Genomic DNA, 17,024 nt, shown 5'->3' with positions numbered 1-17,024 from the left:
CATCCTCTAATGACAGACCTGGCATTCCTATTGTGAAAAATATTTTACCACCTCCCATCCTGGTCATACAGACAAGTTTTCTTTTATTTATTCTTCTTTTCTTTGCCAACCCTGCTTTCTTCCTCGCCATTTGCTATTTATGTTCAGCTGAGCACTAATGATTCAAAATATTACTTAGGGTTTTGTTTTCCCCTCTGTGAGATTTCAACAATGCTGTGCTACAGTGAAAAGTGTATCTTCTGTTAAATTTCACTTTTAACCAAGCGAATTTGGATATATGTGTTACAGATCTGTAAACAATACAGAACAGAATAAACTGCTTTGTTTGGAGACATATTTTAACCCTTTTAAGCCCTAAAATTGTATTCTATGGAACTTTTCACACAAATTGCTTCTTAGAAGCACCACCCAGGAGTAAACAAAACATACAAACAACACAAAAAGTAATGCTAGACACCACTTGTGATTTACACTTTTGTAATATACCATAAATAGATACATATGTTTGTCTCTCCAAAGCTTTCTGCAATCAATGTGCCCACAAACAACATTTTCCACCTAGATTTTTTGTGTGCTCTTGAAACAATATATTTTGCATCACCTGCTTCTATCTGTGAAACAGCAAGGCACCACCATTTCTGCAGGACATCCAGTGTCCTTTTCCCTTTTGCTTTGTGCTCTGTAGGCTGTTAGTCAAACAGTGTCTGCCCTGACTTACACTATTAGTCCTTCATTAAATCTGTTAAGAAAGAAAAGGTTGTTTAGAGATGTGGGGAAGGAAGGGAGTTCAGAGGAACCCTGATCACAAACACAGTGTTACTGAGGCCCACTGCCCTGAATTACTTTCACATTGCAGAAGGACAGGGCCAGCAGACATGGTTTCCAGTGGGGGAGGAGGAGCATGCGTGAGGGAGAATCTTCTTGTAAATAAATTCACTTTCTTCTCTGTGACTCTGTCAGAGGCATCTTGTTTGTAATGCAATGCAAGTCCATGATGATAACCTAATTATTAGAAGTAATGTAACTTTAGCAAGATTGCTGGCATTTTTACAATGTTTGTACAAGCATCAGCAATCCAGAGGAGAGATACGCTTTGGCACAAGCTAGACTTTATTTTTCTTTGTGAAAAAAAAAAAGATGTGATGAACTCCAGTCACCTATTTAAAACACAACTAGTAAGCCAAGCCCAGGCCTGGGGCTGATCTTAGCCTTGCCTTTCCTTAGAAATAGAGGCATAGCACCCCTTCCTCTCCTTCCCAGCTCCCTCCATCTGCTCCAGACCCATAAAAAGGTCAGTGAGCCAGGGTATCTAAATGCCAGCAGTGATGTTGCACTATTTGGGATAGGGAGCTGCTGACAGCACTGGCTGAGAGGTGTCAGGGGTGCACTGAGCTTCAGTGAGGCCATGCAAGTTCTTCTGTTCAGATCAGCAGAGTTTGGGTCTTCCACTTTCAGGTTTGGCCTTTACAGTGACCCACCATTTAATGGTGTTCCAGCAGTTTCCCCAGTTTTAAAAGGAGCTGAGGCTTTGTGTTATCTCCATGCAGTCAGTGCAGTGCTGAGCTGCCCCTTTGTATCCTTTTTCTCTTTGAGGGGCCCATCAGTGTTCCACTGTGTATGGCCTGGTTAGCAGCACCAGGGCAGGGGAACCTAGACAAGCACAGCCAGGATGCCACAGTTTTGTAGGTGCCACTTGTGTTTGGCTGGAAAAACAAAGCCAAATGCCTCTTGCTCCATTAGCAAGCACTTCCTGAGCAGACACTGGAGGCTCCCAGCCCTGGCCCCTGGGCAGGCAGGGGAAGGACTCAGGGGCACCCCCATGGTTCCCATTATGAGACCACACCAGGGTCATCTGGGGCCGTGACAACCTTTTCCAAAGATGAAGAGGAGGCACATGGCTGCATACCCAGGAGGGAATGGCATTCAGGGAAGAGGCTGGCTAAGAAAGAGGGAGCTCATCAGCATCACCTAGAAATCCCCTGACTTTCTTGAGGGCTATCTGGGTCTTTTGGGCTCCATGGCAAAAAGTCTGAAGGCAGGATCCACCACTGGGGTGTCTGCACCCCTCCAGCCCCATGGGAAGGCCTTTGAAACAGCCTGAAGGGAGGTCCAGACATGAAAAGGACTACTTGATCAGAGGAAAAAATAGGGTAAAGGGGATGGTGCTGCTGGTCTACTACTGGGAGGGTGGTGCCTTGCTCACTGCTGTCAGCTGAGGAGAGAGGAAAGGAGCTGCAGGTTGTGATGCCATCCCACTATGTGCCAGCCTGCTGTGCGTGCCCAGCAGCCACACACAGTGGCAGCCTGGCAAAGCACAGTGTGCTGCACAGTGGACAGGCCCAGCAGACCTGCCTGGGAACAAAAGCTGGGGCTGGGTGGGCAGCACCAAGGGGCTGGTGCTGCCAGGGCTGGGTGTCACGTCATGTTGCACACTGATGAACAAGATACCTCTGCTTTTAAAAGGTGCAAGGAAAACTGGACCAGAGCTCTGTTGGCTGCAGACACTTTCCAGGGATGGAACAGCAGGTTAATCCCTGAACAGGCAATGTCTGTTCCCACATGAGAGGCAGCAGTGGGTGCCCCGTGGTCCTTGCCTGGAGTGGGGCTGCCAGGGGAGTGAGAGGGCTGGCTCTATTAAGGGTCATCAATCACACAAAGAGCACTTTTTACTTGACAGTGGTTCCTCCTACTTCTGCTTGGACCTGAGCCAGCTGGGACCTGAGCAGAAACCCCATCCAGCAGAAGAAGAACAAGTCCCAGAGCCTGAGAGCCAGGGAGTAACAGGGCAGGACTGAACCCCTTTGGTCACATAGGCTGAGATACAAAATGGGACACAGTGAGATATCTGTGCCTGTACATCCCTAGGCCTCTGCAGGTGCTGCTCAGGAGCAGAGGTGAGTTTTTGTCTCTCCTTTTGGAGCCCAGGGTCCTGAAGCCTTCTGAACTTTATGGGATGAATTACAGAAAGGCTCAGCTGCAATGGCAATAAGCACAAAGCAGAGTGAAAACAGCAAGGAATTTGTACTAGACAGAATGGAGACATCTTCTGGGTAAAAATGCTCATGAATGTAGAATTTGAACACTAGGGTTATTATTTTAATTTGCTGACATGCATTTTTTTCTTGCAACAGCTGAAATTTTGGGAGCAGTAGGCAATCCCATGCTGAGTGAGGTACACAGCCTCCATCTTTGCTCCAAGAAATGTGGTCCACATTTTACGATCTGTGGGAGCAAGAAAGGCTAGACAAGACAGAAATCTTGTCTGCAAACTCATTGACACCTCTGTTTTGCACACAGCAGCATGGCTTACCTTGACACCTCTGGTTTATCAATATGTCTAATATTTCTGTCCCACCAAATCCACAGCCATGGGAATTTCCATAGGGACAGGAAACAGGGCTTTTACATGGCAAGGAGCCGATGTGGAATCACTCTTCAGAGCAAATTTTTATGGAAGAAGGGATGGACTTTCCTCTTCTCTGTGTCCATACAGAGATCTTTGTCGTTAATCACACATACTGGGAGAAAAGAGGTTCCTGCCCCAGGGGTCATCTGGGAAAGGGGAACTTGTGGCAGGGAAATATTGATGACAGAGGGAAACACCCTTTCCTGAGGATTTCAGGCTGTGACTGCCTGAAAGGGCTGTGCTATTGCAGGAGCTGAGGATGGCTCCCCTGGAGTGCCAGAACAACTCCTCCCAGCATCTCTGTTTATCCCTGGTTTCATTCACGTTTTACAAGATAAACTCCCAAGAGCTTCCCCTCCTTCTGTAATAGCCTTTCTCCCAGGAGCCTTTGGTGGCTTGTTTGTGCTAACAGGCCACTGGTTAAATACCCAGTGTTTGCTTACCTTCCTTCAGGATGCCCACCCACAGCCTAGCTGCCTCCACTCCATGGATGCACATCCCCACCGAGAACCAGCTTTGCCCAGCTGGCAGTGTGGCAGCAGCAGAGGGGTAAGGACAAGGTGATGCTTGAACCACACCTTCCAGTCTGTGGGCTGGGGAGGGATCTCCTGTGTTAGTTACTGTGACGAGCACAGAGGGTGGACTCTTGTAGGGAGAAAGGCCCCATGTCCCAGTCTCAGAGCAGTGTCTGTGGCTCAGAGCTGCCATTGCATTCAACACACACGCTGCTCTAGCAGCCTCCCTAAGGTGACTTGCTGCTGTCTGCAACCAATGGAACGCAGGGCTTTTTGGCTGGGCTTTTCCCTACATGATGTCTCTGTTCCATGGTGGCTTTTTCAGACTTTGTAGAGGTCTACATATTTCCAGGAACATGGTGACACAAGGACTCATTTGGTCCATTGTTCTCACAGAGGTTTTTGCCCCAGCAGCTCCCCTGTCTTGCCATCACTTGACTACTCACACAGGCATCCCTAAACCTCCCATTCTCAAATTGTCTCTGACACATCATATTCTTCACATTCTTTTTTCCCCCACTTTTCTTCTTCCTTCTTTTGGTTTCCAATGAGTCCTTCATCTTTCTCATTAGACCTCTTGTAAAAAAGCAGCTGCAGTCACTCTCTTCTCTATCACTGAAACTTAGTTAAGTCTGAACACTGAAATTCCTACATGTTGAAAACGTCTTCCCTCAAAAGCCAGAGCATCAACAAGAGATGTTTTGCCTGTGTTTAGCCACTGATTTCTGCTTTTGTCACCCTTGAACAGTCCTGCCAAAACAAACAGGTAATGAACAGGAAACTCGTAACAGCATCCAGCTGGGTAAATGGAAAGATCGTATGTTGGTGTGAACACAGACAGCTTTTCTAGCATTTAAAACAGTCTTAGGTGTAATTAAACCAGTTGCATTCTGCAAACACAAGCCTCAAGTAAAGCAGTAGCCCTGCTCTGGAGCCAATTTTCTTTCCTTCACTGCAGGCAGGAATTTTTACAGCAGGGGAGATGAAGAGCACAGATGCTCTCCTGCATGGACAGCCATTCTCTGCTAAAGAGAAAACCTGGTGTTCCCAGGCTTCTGATTTTTCAGACGATAACATTTTCCAAACTGCTCTGATCGCCATGGGAATGGTGAGAAAGTTTGCATCATCCAGAATTTAACCCCTTCCTCAAAACGTATGTTTCCTGACAAAGTGCATTTGATTTAAGCTGTTCTTCTAATTTTCACCCACATCCCTGAAAATAGAAATTTAGGTGCTACTCCATTATTAGTGTATCAGGGCAGCACAGCCCATCACAGTGAACAAGGCTGTGCCAGGAGAACACTGAGCTTCAGGGCTCTGAGATTTCAGTGACTGCTGTATCTGTAGACTCAAAGTTCAAGCACCCTAAAGACATAATCCATGCAGCCAGTCTTTGCTCTGTAATAATAGTTTTATAGTAGATGAACAATATTAGCTAGAGAGAAAGTGGGGCTGGATTGGAGGCCATGTCACTGACCACAATCCCTGTGCAGGGCAATGCTCCTGTAGCTTTGCAGGCTTGTGTATGCCTGTCCCAGCAATGTGTCCTCCCAGGGCCCCTGCAGGTAAAAAGCCAAACAGATCTGCTCTGAATTAGAGCATCAGCTGGGTATAATGATGGAGCTGAGCTGCAGAGCAGAAATCTCCATGGGAAAGAGTTGATACTGAGTCAGTGAAATGGGTCTGGTTATGCCTCCCCATTATATCCTTTTCCTGTCACCAGTCCAGCCCCTTGAAATCCACAGGAGTCCCAGTGGAATGTTTCCTTCTCTGGGGTTTCTGCTTGTTTTCATGAGGTTGGCACTATGTTTGGTCCTTGTAAAATTTGTGGCCTCTTCCTGACCACAGCAAATGGAACCGTGGCCAAGAGCTTGTAGAGCTCCTTGAGCTGTTGAGTGGAAGGCACTGGATGATGGATGAAGGCAAATAAATTTCATGCTTTTATTTAGAAATAAAATAGATTGTTAAAATAGAGTACAACCCTTGTATTTCCCAGCTGACTACACATCCACCTACTAAGAATTAGAAGATTGCAAGTCTAATTCAAAGCAGCATGATGTAGCCCTTCTTCGTGTTCCTTGTACATCCAGTCCCAAGTCACTCAAGTGTACTCTGCTCAGCACACCCTTCTGCTGCTCTGAACTGCACTGGCCCGTGGTTATCAGCCGAGGCATTGGCTCAAACCCATCATCATCCAAATCAAACATCGGCGTAGCTCAGACTGGATGCTCAAGCGTCACTTGGAGATATTTAGGGAAAGATGATCACTTTGGGATCCAGATTTCACCTCCTTCACCTTGCTGCTGTTTCCTGCCATTCTGTGGGATTGGAAACCAAGAGAGAGTTAGACGATTTGGCTGGGTAGAGCAACTTGGTGCTCTCTGCCAGCTCCAAACACTCAGTAAAACAATGCGGAATCGACAGGGGAAAAATAAAAGTCCATTAACGGTGTGAGCCTGTTAACGGTGAGGGGATTCATGTTGAGAGGCTGCAGAGCACTTATCAGATGGAACGAGACCATTAAGCGCCATGAGGTGCAGTAGCAGCCCGCCCCTCGGCCCAGCCTCCGGGTGTGGAGACCTGGGTGTGCCCGCGTGGGCTCCCGTGGGAGCCCCCAGGAGCCTGGCCGGCTGCAGGGCAGGGGAGAGCGCAGCCCTGCCCCCAGACAGGAGCCCGGGCAGCGGAAAGCGCCAGCTCACTCACCTCCCAAACCCCCGGCGAGCATCCCGAGTGTGCGGCGGCTCTGGCGAGCGCAGGGAAGGGCCTGTGCCGGGGAATCCCGGTGCGGAGCGGCGGGACTGAGCACCTGGGCAGCGGACAGGGGAGCTGGGGGCGCCCGGGACCCCCGGCGTGAGCTCCCCCTCCGGGCTGCCATTGGCCCCGCTCCAGGGCCGATATTAGAGCAGTATTGCCCCGGCGGGGCACGGTGCTGCCCCGTGGGTCATGGACCTGGGGTACTTTGCTCTGGCCTTTCCGCCGGGGCTGTGCCGCGGGGCCTCGCAGGTCCCGTACCCCCAAGGAGGGGACGACGCGTTCCCGGCGCTGGGCGCCCCGGCCAGCGCCGCACTCCCCCCGCAGGCGCCGGGCCCCGGCTGCCGTCCGTCCCGGGCCGCCGGACCGCCGGGCCACGCTGCCCCCATCCTGCCCGGGAGCGGCCGCCCGCCGCCGCCGGAGCCTGGCCGCCGCTGCCCCTGCCCCTGCCCCTGCCCCTGCCCCTGCCTCGGCGGGGACGGCGGGCGGCTGCGGCTCCTCTCGCCCTGCCCCGGGGCCGCCCCCGCGCCCGGCTCCCCGGCTCCCGCCGCGGCCCCGACGGCGCCCCGCACCTTCGAGTGGATGCGAGCGAAGCGGAGCCCGCCAGGGAGAAGTGAGTGGGGCAGCGGGGAGCGGGCGGGGGCTGCTCCCATCCCGGCTCCCCTCTGCCCTTCTCCTGCCTCGTCCCCCGCCCCGCTTCCTCCTCCTGCCTTTGCCCCCGCTGAAACGCGGTGTTTTTCGGCGTTGCAGGCGGCGCGGCTCCGTGCGGGGGGGAACCTTCCGCCTGCTCCGCACGCACCAGCTTCAGCACCCGGCAGCTGACGGAGCTGGAGAAGGAGTTTCACTTCAGCCGCTACCTGTCGCGGGCCCGCCGCCTCGAGGTGGCCCGCTCGCTGCGCCTCCGCGACGCCCAGGTGAAGGTGTGGTTCCAGAACCGCCGCATGAAGCAGAAGAAGCGGGAGCGGGAGGCGCTGGCCGCCCCCGCCGCCGAGACCGCGGCTGTCCCGGGCAGCCCCGCCTGAGGCTCCGCGGGGACATCGGGGCTGGGCTGGGCTGGGCTGGGCTGGCAGCCGCGTGTCATTTCACGCGGGACCGCGGCCGGGCCGTTCCGCTGCTTTTTCTGTTGCGACCTTATGTACGGTTTTATTTGTAAGGATCCAGGGAAAACCGCTGGCCCGGAGCGCCGCTGCTCGGTGTGGGACCGCGCCGAGGCGGCGGGCGGGTGCAGCTAGGAGGTAGCCCAAGGCAGGGAGGGAGCGGCTCTGCCAGCTGCCCGGGGTTCGGGGGAAGGTGGGTGCGTGGAGCGGCTGCCCCACGCTCCCGACCCTTTCTACGTTTTGCATTTAAAAAGACAGATCCATGGGCCCAGGCAGAGTTGGTGCAAAACTTCCTCTTTCAAGGAGGATCAGAGATGGTCATGGCATGAGTCCAAGATCCCCTTTTGAAAGAAGTGTCCTTGTCTTTTGCCTTGCCCTTCGCAAAATTGCTGCAAAAATGAGGCTGGTTTTGCATTCATTCATTCATTCATTCATTCATTCATTCATTCATTCATTCATTCACATTCTTATTCCTGATGTGGCTGATTTAGTCAAAAATCGGTTTTTGACAGAAAAAACTGCAAGGTAAAATTTAGAAAGAAATAAAGTCTTAAGAATAGCACCTCTTTCCTTTCGAACTGCAGAGGTGTTGGGATTTCCCTTGCAGAGGCTCTGAGCAGCCCAGGACTGGCAGCCAGTCTGTTGACTCCCAGCTCCCCTCACATATCTGTAGATAATATAAAGCCTCTTACAGCATCTAGGGCCAGACTTAGTTCATCTAGCTCTTCCAGTCCTTATTGTAGCTTATGGGTAAAAAATTGCATCATTGTAAATCTGTTTGCAACAAATCTCACCACATTTAAAACCTCAGGACCTGTTGAAGCTCAGAAAGATGCTTGGGTTTGACCAAAGACAGAAGGACAAGAGGATTCCTGGGTCTTTTACTTGGATACTTGCACAAAGAAGATTGGCAATGTTCCCATAGATAAAATAACGGTATGAAAGTGGAAAAAGGAACCAAGTTTAGATTTATTTTCCCATTTGTACCTGTGAAAGCATAACAGCGATGTGGAGAGGAATGGCATCTGGATTTACATGAAGGTGATTTTATTTGTGGTCAGGACTTTTATTTTGGACAAGTCTCTTTCTGCCCTGGATTTCTGTTGGATGCTGGACTTTGGGGTGAAGAACCAATTGTGGGAGAAAGGAAGCTAGACCTCAAGGGGACGTGTGAAATGCACTGGGTCCCTCTCTGGAAGCCAGCCCCTGATACCAACAACTGTTTGTCTTTGCTGGATGCTTGCTGGGTAAAACGAACACAGAGAGAAGATGAAGATGGAAGTTTCAAGTCAAAAAGTCTGCAATGAAGAAGATCCTTACTCTCTGTAATACTTTCCATTCTCCCACGTGCCCTTGAAGGCTTCTGCAGAGGGACTGGGAAGCCACTGCTGATGGAAGCTTCCGCAGAGGTTGGGAGCCCTGGGAAACGACTCCCAAAAGCTGGGCAGGCAAGTTGTGATGATGTTGTGGTAACAAGTCCACAGCTAAACGAGGGCAGAGCCTCCTTGGCAAAGAGATGGGTGTTACCTCCAGTGAACATCCAAAGGAGGGGACTTCCCAAGACAGAGGGGTTTGGTCGCATATCATATCCTGACTGTACTGGCAAAGACAATAATGCTAGAGGCTCACGGCTGTGCATGCACACATGTGCAGGCACATTTTTGTTCTGTATATAGAGTTACAGTTCATGTCCCTTGGGCTGGTTCACTTCATGGGATAGCCCTAAAAATTCCCAGGACTGAAATACTCGTGTGAAACTAGCTGCAGCCAAAATATGTGGTTTGCAGTTCTTCATTAAAGTAATGACACCAAACAAGTGTTTATACTGCAGGCTGATCATTAATTAAAAACCAGGAAATAATATTTCTTCCACTGTTTTTTTTTTTTAAGGTGTTATTTATTTAAAGCAGAATAAAGCCAAATCTGGTAAAATTAATGAAAATCTGAATAAATCAACTTAGTTTTGCGAGTTGAATTTTAAAGGCAAGTAAAATACTAACCAGTTCTTTTGTGCAGGTGTTTTTAAGGTCTGTTTTTAGGATCTCTTCTGTTACTACTCTCTAATTTGTTTTCTTTTAATACTACAAATGAGCATAGACATAAAGCCAGAATAACCTATTTTTCTCAGAACATATGTTTCACATACAAACTTTAGAAAACAGTTGTATTTTCAGTTGCCTCCAAATTTTTTGCATGTCTGTGGGGTTGCTTGTTTGCCAGCCTTTTATTTTCCTAATGATTTTGACATTTGTGCCAGGCACTTTAGGCTAGAGGAATGCTTTCTGTACTGCTGGCACACTCCTGCATTACCATGATGGAAAGAAAGATTCTCATTGATTTCAGTGGTGCTGGATCAGACCATTAGAGCACACTAAGTCTTTTACAATGAATGTTTTGGTGACATATATTTTCCTGAATAAATAAATACATGTCCTGGCCTTGTAGCAGTGCACAGTTCTGTATCCATCAAAATGACACAGACCAAATGCACAGAGATTTACTCTGAAATTAAGATGAAACCTTATGACTCTTTTATGGCAGTCTGAATCAATTTGGTGGTATGAGCACAACTATATTCTGTCTTAAGAACCAGGACTTAGTATTAGGTGTAATTTCTGCTCACATGACAGGGCCAGTTTAATAGGATCTTTCTCTTTTCAAACAGTTCTAGCTGCATGAGGATTAGATATTGCTCCTTTGCACTATTCTGTTAGCAAGATACCCAAAGGAAGGAGCTAATGCAAGTCACGTGCCAATTCTTAAATAATTAAAAAAAAATGCCTGTGATATCCATGGGTGCACACATGAGGCAAATAAATGATAGATAAGGTCTAAGATTCACTCATTTAACATTAATCCCAAGAGTTGTGTCTCACACATGCTCAATTTGATGCCAGGCAGTTGGAAACAGGTTTTAGATTTGGCAGAACAAATTCTTCTGCAATCAGAACAAAATATTCCAGACTGGACTCAGTAGATACCCACCACCATATAATTTATCACAAATTATGAAACTACTATTTCCTGGCCTTTTTTTTACTCAGCCATCATCAGAAACCACAGAAAGACCATTCTCTTTCAGTCACATATTAATTTTTGCCTACTGACTGTTGCTCAAAGGGCCCCAGGCTACAAAGGGATATGAACAAAGTAGTTTTATATGTGTTCCCATTTTGCCCAAAACAGAACAAAAATATTGATTTGGAAGGCTTCCAAAAGGAAAAAAAGTAGTAAAATTACTGTTCCTAAGTGGTATATGTGAATGTAGAGATTTCATATCTTTTGGATAGGTAAATAATAACAGATTGCACCTCTTTGAAAACCAAGCTTAGGCAAGAACCCTGGCTTGCCTGGGTTTCTGTCTTCCTAAGCAGACCAGATTTAGTATGTTACTGCTTGGAATTACAGCTCAGGGAACACTTTGCTGAGGGTCAAACCAATGACTCTGTTTTATGGTATGAGCTGCATATCCAGGTTTATTTTGACCATGCAAGTAGCCAGCAGCAAGCTAGAAAACAAAAATACGCAACCCAATCCCCACATTTTAATCTCCTTTTTAAAGTGTCCCTCTCCATTATTTATTGATACAACTGTAGTTTATGCAAATAATGGTACAGATTGCTAGCAGAGAAGAACAGACTATTACTTCTTTTCAGAAAAATCTTTGCAGACAAAATTACAAATTGCAAACACCTCCTTGGAGTTCCAAGAACTTGTCTCTAGCAGCTACCAATTCATATTTATGATTTGTCCTGCACTGCTCTGTTAGCCCATGTGCCAAGGATCCCCTCAAGAATGCTTGCAAATTCCTGATAACTGAAGAGAAATAGGTATGGAGAGAAGCCCCAGATGAGACATGGCTCAGTTACCAGTTTATCATTCAGAGGTGACTGAAGTTTAGGGGACACACATTCTGTTCTATTTGAAATGTATGGCTACATACAGCTATATGTTTATGTGATTGACTCAATCTCCACCACTGTTTTTTTATGACTTTTCCTAATGTCAGTGAACTAAAGAGTCTTTGGCCAAGGAAAGTCACCCTGATAAAGAAAGGTGAACCAAATGACAAACCATTCTTCTCCCTATCATAACAATATCTGTTATTCACACGTCTACTTAACCAAATCTCTAATATGCCCCTGAGATAATTCTGGGAAATGTATAGGGAAAAGATGCTTCACAGAGCCAATGTCTTGCTGTAGTTCAGCTTTATCTGGAAGTCTTTTGCTGTTCTTGATCTTCAGCCAAGTGAACAAAGTAACCCTCAGCTGTAAATCTTCCTTGCCTGTTTAAGCCAATTTACTCTTACATGGAGTGTTAAAATCTCAGCTGGAGATACAGTCCTGAGACCTTTTTGTAAACTGGACAAGGCTTCCTTTATACTGAAAAAATTTAGACCACTGGTCCACAAAAGAGCTTTTCATAAACAATTTTGGTAGTCTTGTGTTTTTGCTTCTTCAAAAGACAACAGCCACTGGTGATTAGCAGATTGAAAACCAGCAGTTTAAGTAAACAAACAAACATAGGAACAAATCCAGTCAGTTTATTTTCTACTAGCCTAGCAGGCTTCCCACCACCTGGAAAATAGATCTTTTTTACTATGCTTCTTCAGAAAGCATAGAATTGCAAATAATAACTAAAAGAAAATTCTGAAAAATGTGGCATTTTTAACCTGGATGGCATATCATGTCTTATGGAAGTGTTTAACAGGTCTAACCCAGTCAGTCTGGCCCTGACCTTACAGTGAGACCCCTACACTGACCAGCACAGGGGACACACCTAAGGTGGGTGCTTGAGCCCTTACACAGAGATCAAAGAACTTTGCAATGCATCAATTCATGCTGCTGTGGGTGAGCATAAAATGCCACCCACGTGTGAATTCAGTGGATCAGGAGACCTGCTTCTGTGGGGCAAAAAGAACCATTCCTTCTGCCCACACAGCCAATGAAAAACACCTGTAACCCAGTAATATGATTTTGGTGACATTAGTATAGCAGGAGAATCTGAGAGCTAAGGCTTTCCTGCCATTACTCTTCATCTTAATGGCTGTGGCACACTAAATCTACATTCCTAATGCCTCTTTTTATGTTCCTTTAACAAGTAAGCTAGATTGAACACTATAAGGTTTAGAGTGGTATTTGAAAATAGATAAAAATATCACTAAATTTTTAAATGACTACTCAGATCCGATTTTGAACAGTTACTGTTCAGATAATGGAAACAGTTTCTAATGCTGGCAACCTCTAGCATTTGATCCATATCTTAAGCACAGATATTGGTATAATTATTTTTAATACGCAGACATTTATAGATTTATAAATTACACAATTTATGTGGAGTGACATTTTCTTCAACATCCAAGTGTATCAAGTCCAATGATAATTATCAAACAGTGTTAAAAGCCTATCAATAAAATAATCTATCTTTCCCTTTAGAAATCCAGCTGAGTAAATGTGCAGTAGGTACATGACAGCAATGAGCTATCAAACCCATTTTCTTGTGCTGGAGAGACTAGACCCCCATCAGTGCACATAACAGGGTGACATCTTCTAATAGGCCCAAGAATTTGTAAAATTTTGTAATTGCAACCATCACTGTGAGCACAGTGACTTTCATTTCAATGTGACTAGGCAGAAAGTTCAAGAAAATAGGACAGGACCGGCTGAACACTCTTAATGTCACGTCTCACTTAAGAAATGAACCACCTGGTGCTTCTGGTTGCTGTTCAAATGTAGTACTAAATCAAATATATTTGTTAATCTGATTTGGGACTTCACATGTGTGAATTGTGGCAGCTAAAGTTATACAAAGAAAATGGCTCTCACATATCTGGTGTAAGAATAATTTTGAAAGAAAGAAATAAAGACACACCCAAACAAGAATAAAAGCATTACATTCTGTCTGCAGGTTGTCAGTGTCACTCATCTGTGATGCTGTTCAGTCCACCACCAGAGACCTAAGAACTGCAACAGAGCTCATCCAGAGCAGATGGTGTTTTCAAGAATTGGAAGAACATGGCTTTGGACTGTTTTTCTGAAGAAAAATTTCCTAAACTTGAATTTCATTTGTATGTAATGAAAAGATGACGGTATGATGGCATATAGAGGTTGTTGGCATCAGTCACATCCAGACAGGGACACCCAGATCTGTGGCCACTGCCAGCCTGTAATTTGTCTCCTGAAGTCTCCATCAGCTGCAGCCTGAGCCCCAGCAGTGGCCACATGAGGTACCAGCAGTGTCACCAGTCGCTCACATTGGCTGGATTTGTCAGTCAGGGCGTGTTCTGCTTTGGTCCCCTTTGCATCCAACTCTGCTGATAGTTCAGGCAGACTGGCCATCTGACTCACCACTCTGTCTTCCATACCAGCATTCATTTAACTGAACACATTTAGTTCTAAACATCTGACTAAGAAGGTTTCAGATCCAGCAACATTACTCTTGTAACTTCTGCCAGCCTCCAGGGAATCGAGAGGAAGTGAAGGATTTGGAACATCATGCATACACATGGCTGTTAGCTGGACTAGGCTGGAATTTAGCTGGATTAAGTTGAAATTTAGTTAGCCTGTGGTCTCTGCACACTTAAGTAAACTTAATATGGCTCATGTGACTCAAAATATTTCTCAACCAGGCATTCCTCTTCCATGTTCCAGTGTTCACAAAGATTAAAAGTGCATCTTATTTGCAAAATGTTCTGCAATCATTGCTGCATTGCATTTCTGCTTGCTCTGTCTCTACAAAGACCAAAGAAAACACATGGTGCTTTTCTCACATCCTTCTCCTTGATCCAGGAAAAGGATCAATCTGATCTGCCACACGTCCTCACAAATCTCAGGAGGTACCTAGCCTCACCAACTCATACCTACAACCAAAAAGACCATGTGTTTTTAATGTATATACATTCAAGTTATTTCAGTCAGCATAATTTTCTTTTCCTTACCACAGTTGTACCCTGGGGAGAAACTATGTCAAGTATGAACTCCTACAGCTGTAATGAAGATATGGCAAAGCTTTTCTTGTTCCTTTTATGGAACAAGACAACGATTTTAGATGGAATAGATTCAACTTTGGAAGTTTCTGCTATGTTGTATCTACTGAATAAGTTCTCAGCCTCCCTTAAAAATATAGAATGGCACTTTGGTGATCAGGCTGTGTGTCTAAACTGGAGGTGTTGGGAAAAAAAAACAACGCTAGAGAAAACTTCTTATTTATGAGATACATGGGGAAATGATTCAGAAAATAAATCACTTATGTGTAAGCTTTTTAAAAGAGATTTCCCATCTAAAGGTAAAAATTTTATAAAAGATCATTCAGCTCTGCAGCCTTTAGCTTTAAAAATGGAAAAGTCAGTTTAAACAATGGGTTGCTTCTATGAGGACTAAGTAATCAGGCAGAACCAGATCCAGCTCTTTTGCTGAAGTGAAATGAGCAGCATGAAAAGCCAAGACCTAAGCCCCATCCTGGCTCAGCAGAGATGGCAAGGCTCATGTCCCTGCTCCTGCATGGTGGTCTCCCTAAAGCACTCCCCAGGGATGGAGTTCTACACATATGACTGATGAGAGGGTTTTGTAGATGGGTCTTGCTCCCTCTCTTAGATCTTTCTTAGATCTTGTAAAGAGTTTTGGTTTTATCCTGGCCTGGAATAGCAGGACATTCTTAATCTCAAAAATCTTTTGGGACAAGGCACCCATTTCCTGCCCAGCTCTACAATAATTCACAGCACATCCCTCTCACAGTGTGCTGCAGATAAATAATTCATTACAGCTGCCTCTTCCCTCCATGCAGGGTAGGCAGTTTTGATAATTTCCACAAGAAAGAAAAAGTGCTTTCTTTCTATGCTGGCCTCCAGAAAAGGATTTAGATCCTCTCACAAGGAGCTTTGATGAATTAATAATCCTCTGCAGTATTTGCCATGCTTGTCCAGAAACTGAATTCAATTGCAGCTCCTTAATTTTCCAGATAACATCTGTAGAGTTTGAGAAGACTTGCCTAACCAGTGCCTACAGTCAAACTGTGAATAATTATTCTTATTTTCATTAACAAGATGGATCTGGATTTTGCTACAGTATGAGCTACACAAATATCAGGATGAACCTTTAGACATTGCTACTGCAAGCTGGAGTCACGATTGCTGCTTTGACATTTGTGCCATTTTCAGTCCAGGTCCATGCTTTGAAAAAAAAGACTTGGTGGTGTCTGATCAACTAGGGATTAAAAAAAAGATAGAAAAGTATTGTAGCAGCCTGTTAACACAGGATGGATCCAAGGAAACCAAAGGCAGAGTTTGGCAGGAAGAGTAGAGGAAGGCAGCATGGACTGTGCAGTAGCACAGGAAGGAAAACCAGGACAAAGCTGTTGTCTCCCTTCTGGAAGCTCCTGCTTGCAGGTCCCTCTGATCTGAGATTTTGTTTAGAAGCAAATCCTGATCCCATAAAGCATAAACTGTGTGAAGCCTGTTGCTCTAAATCCAGCACTTGCATGGAGATATAAGCTCCATGGGCATCTGAGACACTGTCATGGTCCTGGGCCCCTGCTGGATACCCTCCCTTCCAGTGGCCCAGGGGATCTATTCAAAGCTCAGTCCAAGTCAGTGCCCTCTGTGCCTGCCCATGGCTCCTCCTTATTTGGACTCTGACCCATGAGCTGATGTCCCTGTCCCCGTGGAAGTGCCTGATGCCCTGGGCTGAGGGCACTAGGATGGGCTGTAGAGGCTGTGCCCTGCCCACCTGCAGAGCACTTCTGGGAAAGTTCAGGTACAGCTGGGAAGACCAAGGTCTGACTTCAAGATCTTAGCTATTTCAGAGACAGAGCCAGCTTCCTCAGCAGCTGCTGGGAATGACAAGAATATGCAAGAGCCTGGGGGCTGGTAACACCTTCAGTGAATAAAATAGTGAAGTTTGGGTTTTTGCACAGCTGCTTTGATGTCCACTCAGTGCAGCTGCAGGATGACAGATGTGTTAAAGTAGGCCTGGCAACCCTGAAAATCTCACCCTGCTGAATAAAAGAATGCAGAAAAGGAGGTGAGAAAAGGAGAAGAAAATGATCAATCTAATGGCTTTCACACAGTTTGTGATTCTCTGTTTGCTTTCAGAAATACTACTCTTTTATCTCTTAAAACTCTAATAAACCCTTTCTGTCTTCATGTAAGTTGCTGGAAAATGCATCAGCATAATTTGTCAATTAAGTATACAGCATCTTCCTTAAGTGTGAAGTGATTAATGTTAATACTCTGACTATAGCATTTTTATAGACATA

General features: G+C 46.0%; 1 protein-coding gene across 1 annotated transcript; it reads left to right on the top strand.

The window, feature by feature from the left end:
• The first annotated feature begins 6,625 nt into the window (after window positions 1-6,625).
• On the top strand, window positions 6,626-7,941 carry LOC130255633 (homeobox protein Hox-D1-like). Its single transcript, XM_056496552.1, has 2 exons — window positions 6,626-7,285; window positions 7,423-7,941. The coding sequence occupies exons 1-2, from the start codon at window positions 6,865-6,867 to the stop codon at window positions 7,692-7,694; spliced, it is 693 nt and encodes a 230-aa protein (XP_056352527.1). The 5' UTR covers window positions 6,626-6,864; the 3' UTR covers window positions 7,695-7,941.
• Window positions 7,942-17,024: the final 9,083 nt, after the last annotated feature.

This window comes from Oenanthe melanoleuca, chromosome 7 (assembly GCF_029582105.1).
Source record: "Oenanthe melanoleuca isolate GR-GAL-2019-014 chromosome 7, OMel1.0, whole genome shotgun sequence".
Lineage (NCBI taxonomy): Eukaryota > Metazoa > Chordata > Aves > Passeriformes > Muscicapidae > Oenanthe > Oenanthe melanoleuca.
This window is presented reverse-complemented; position numbering and strand designations above follow the sequence as displayed.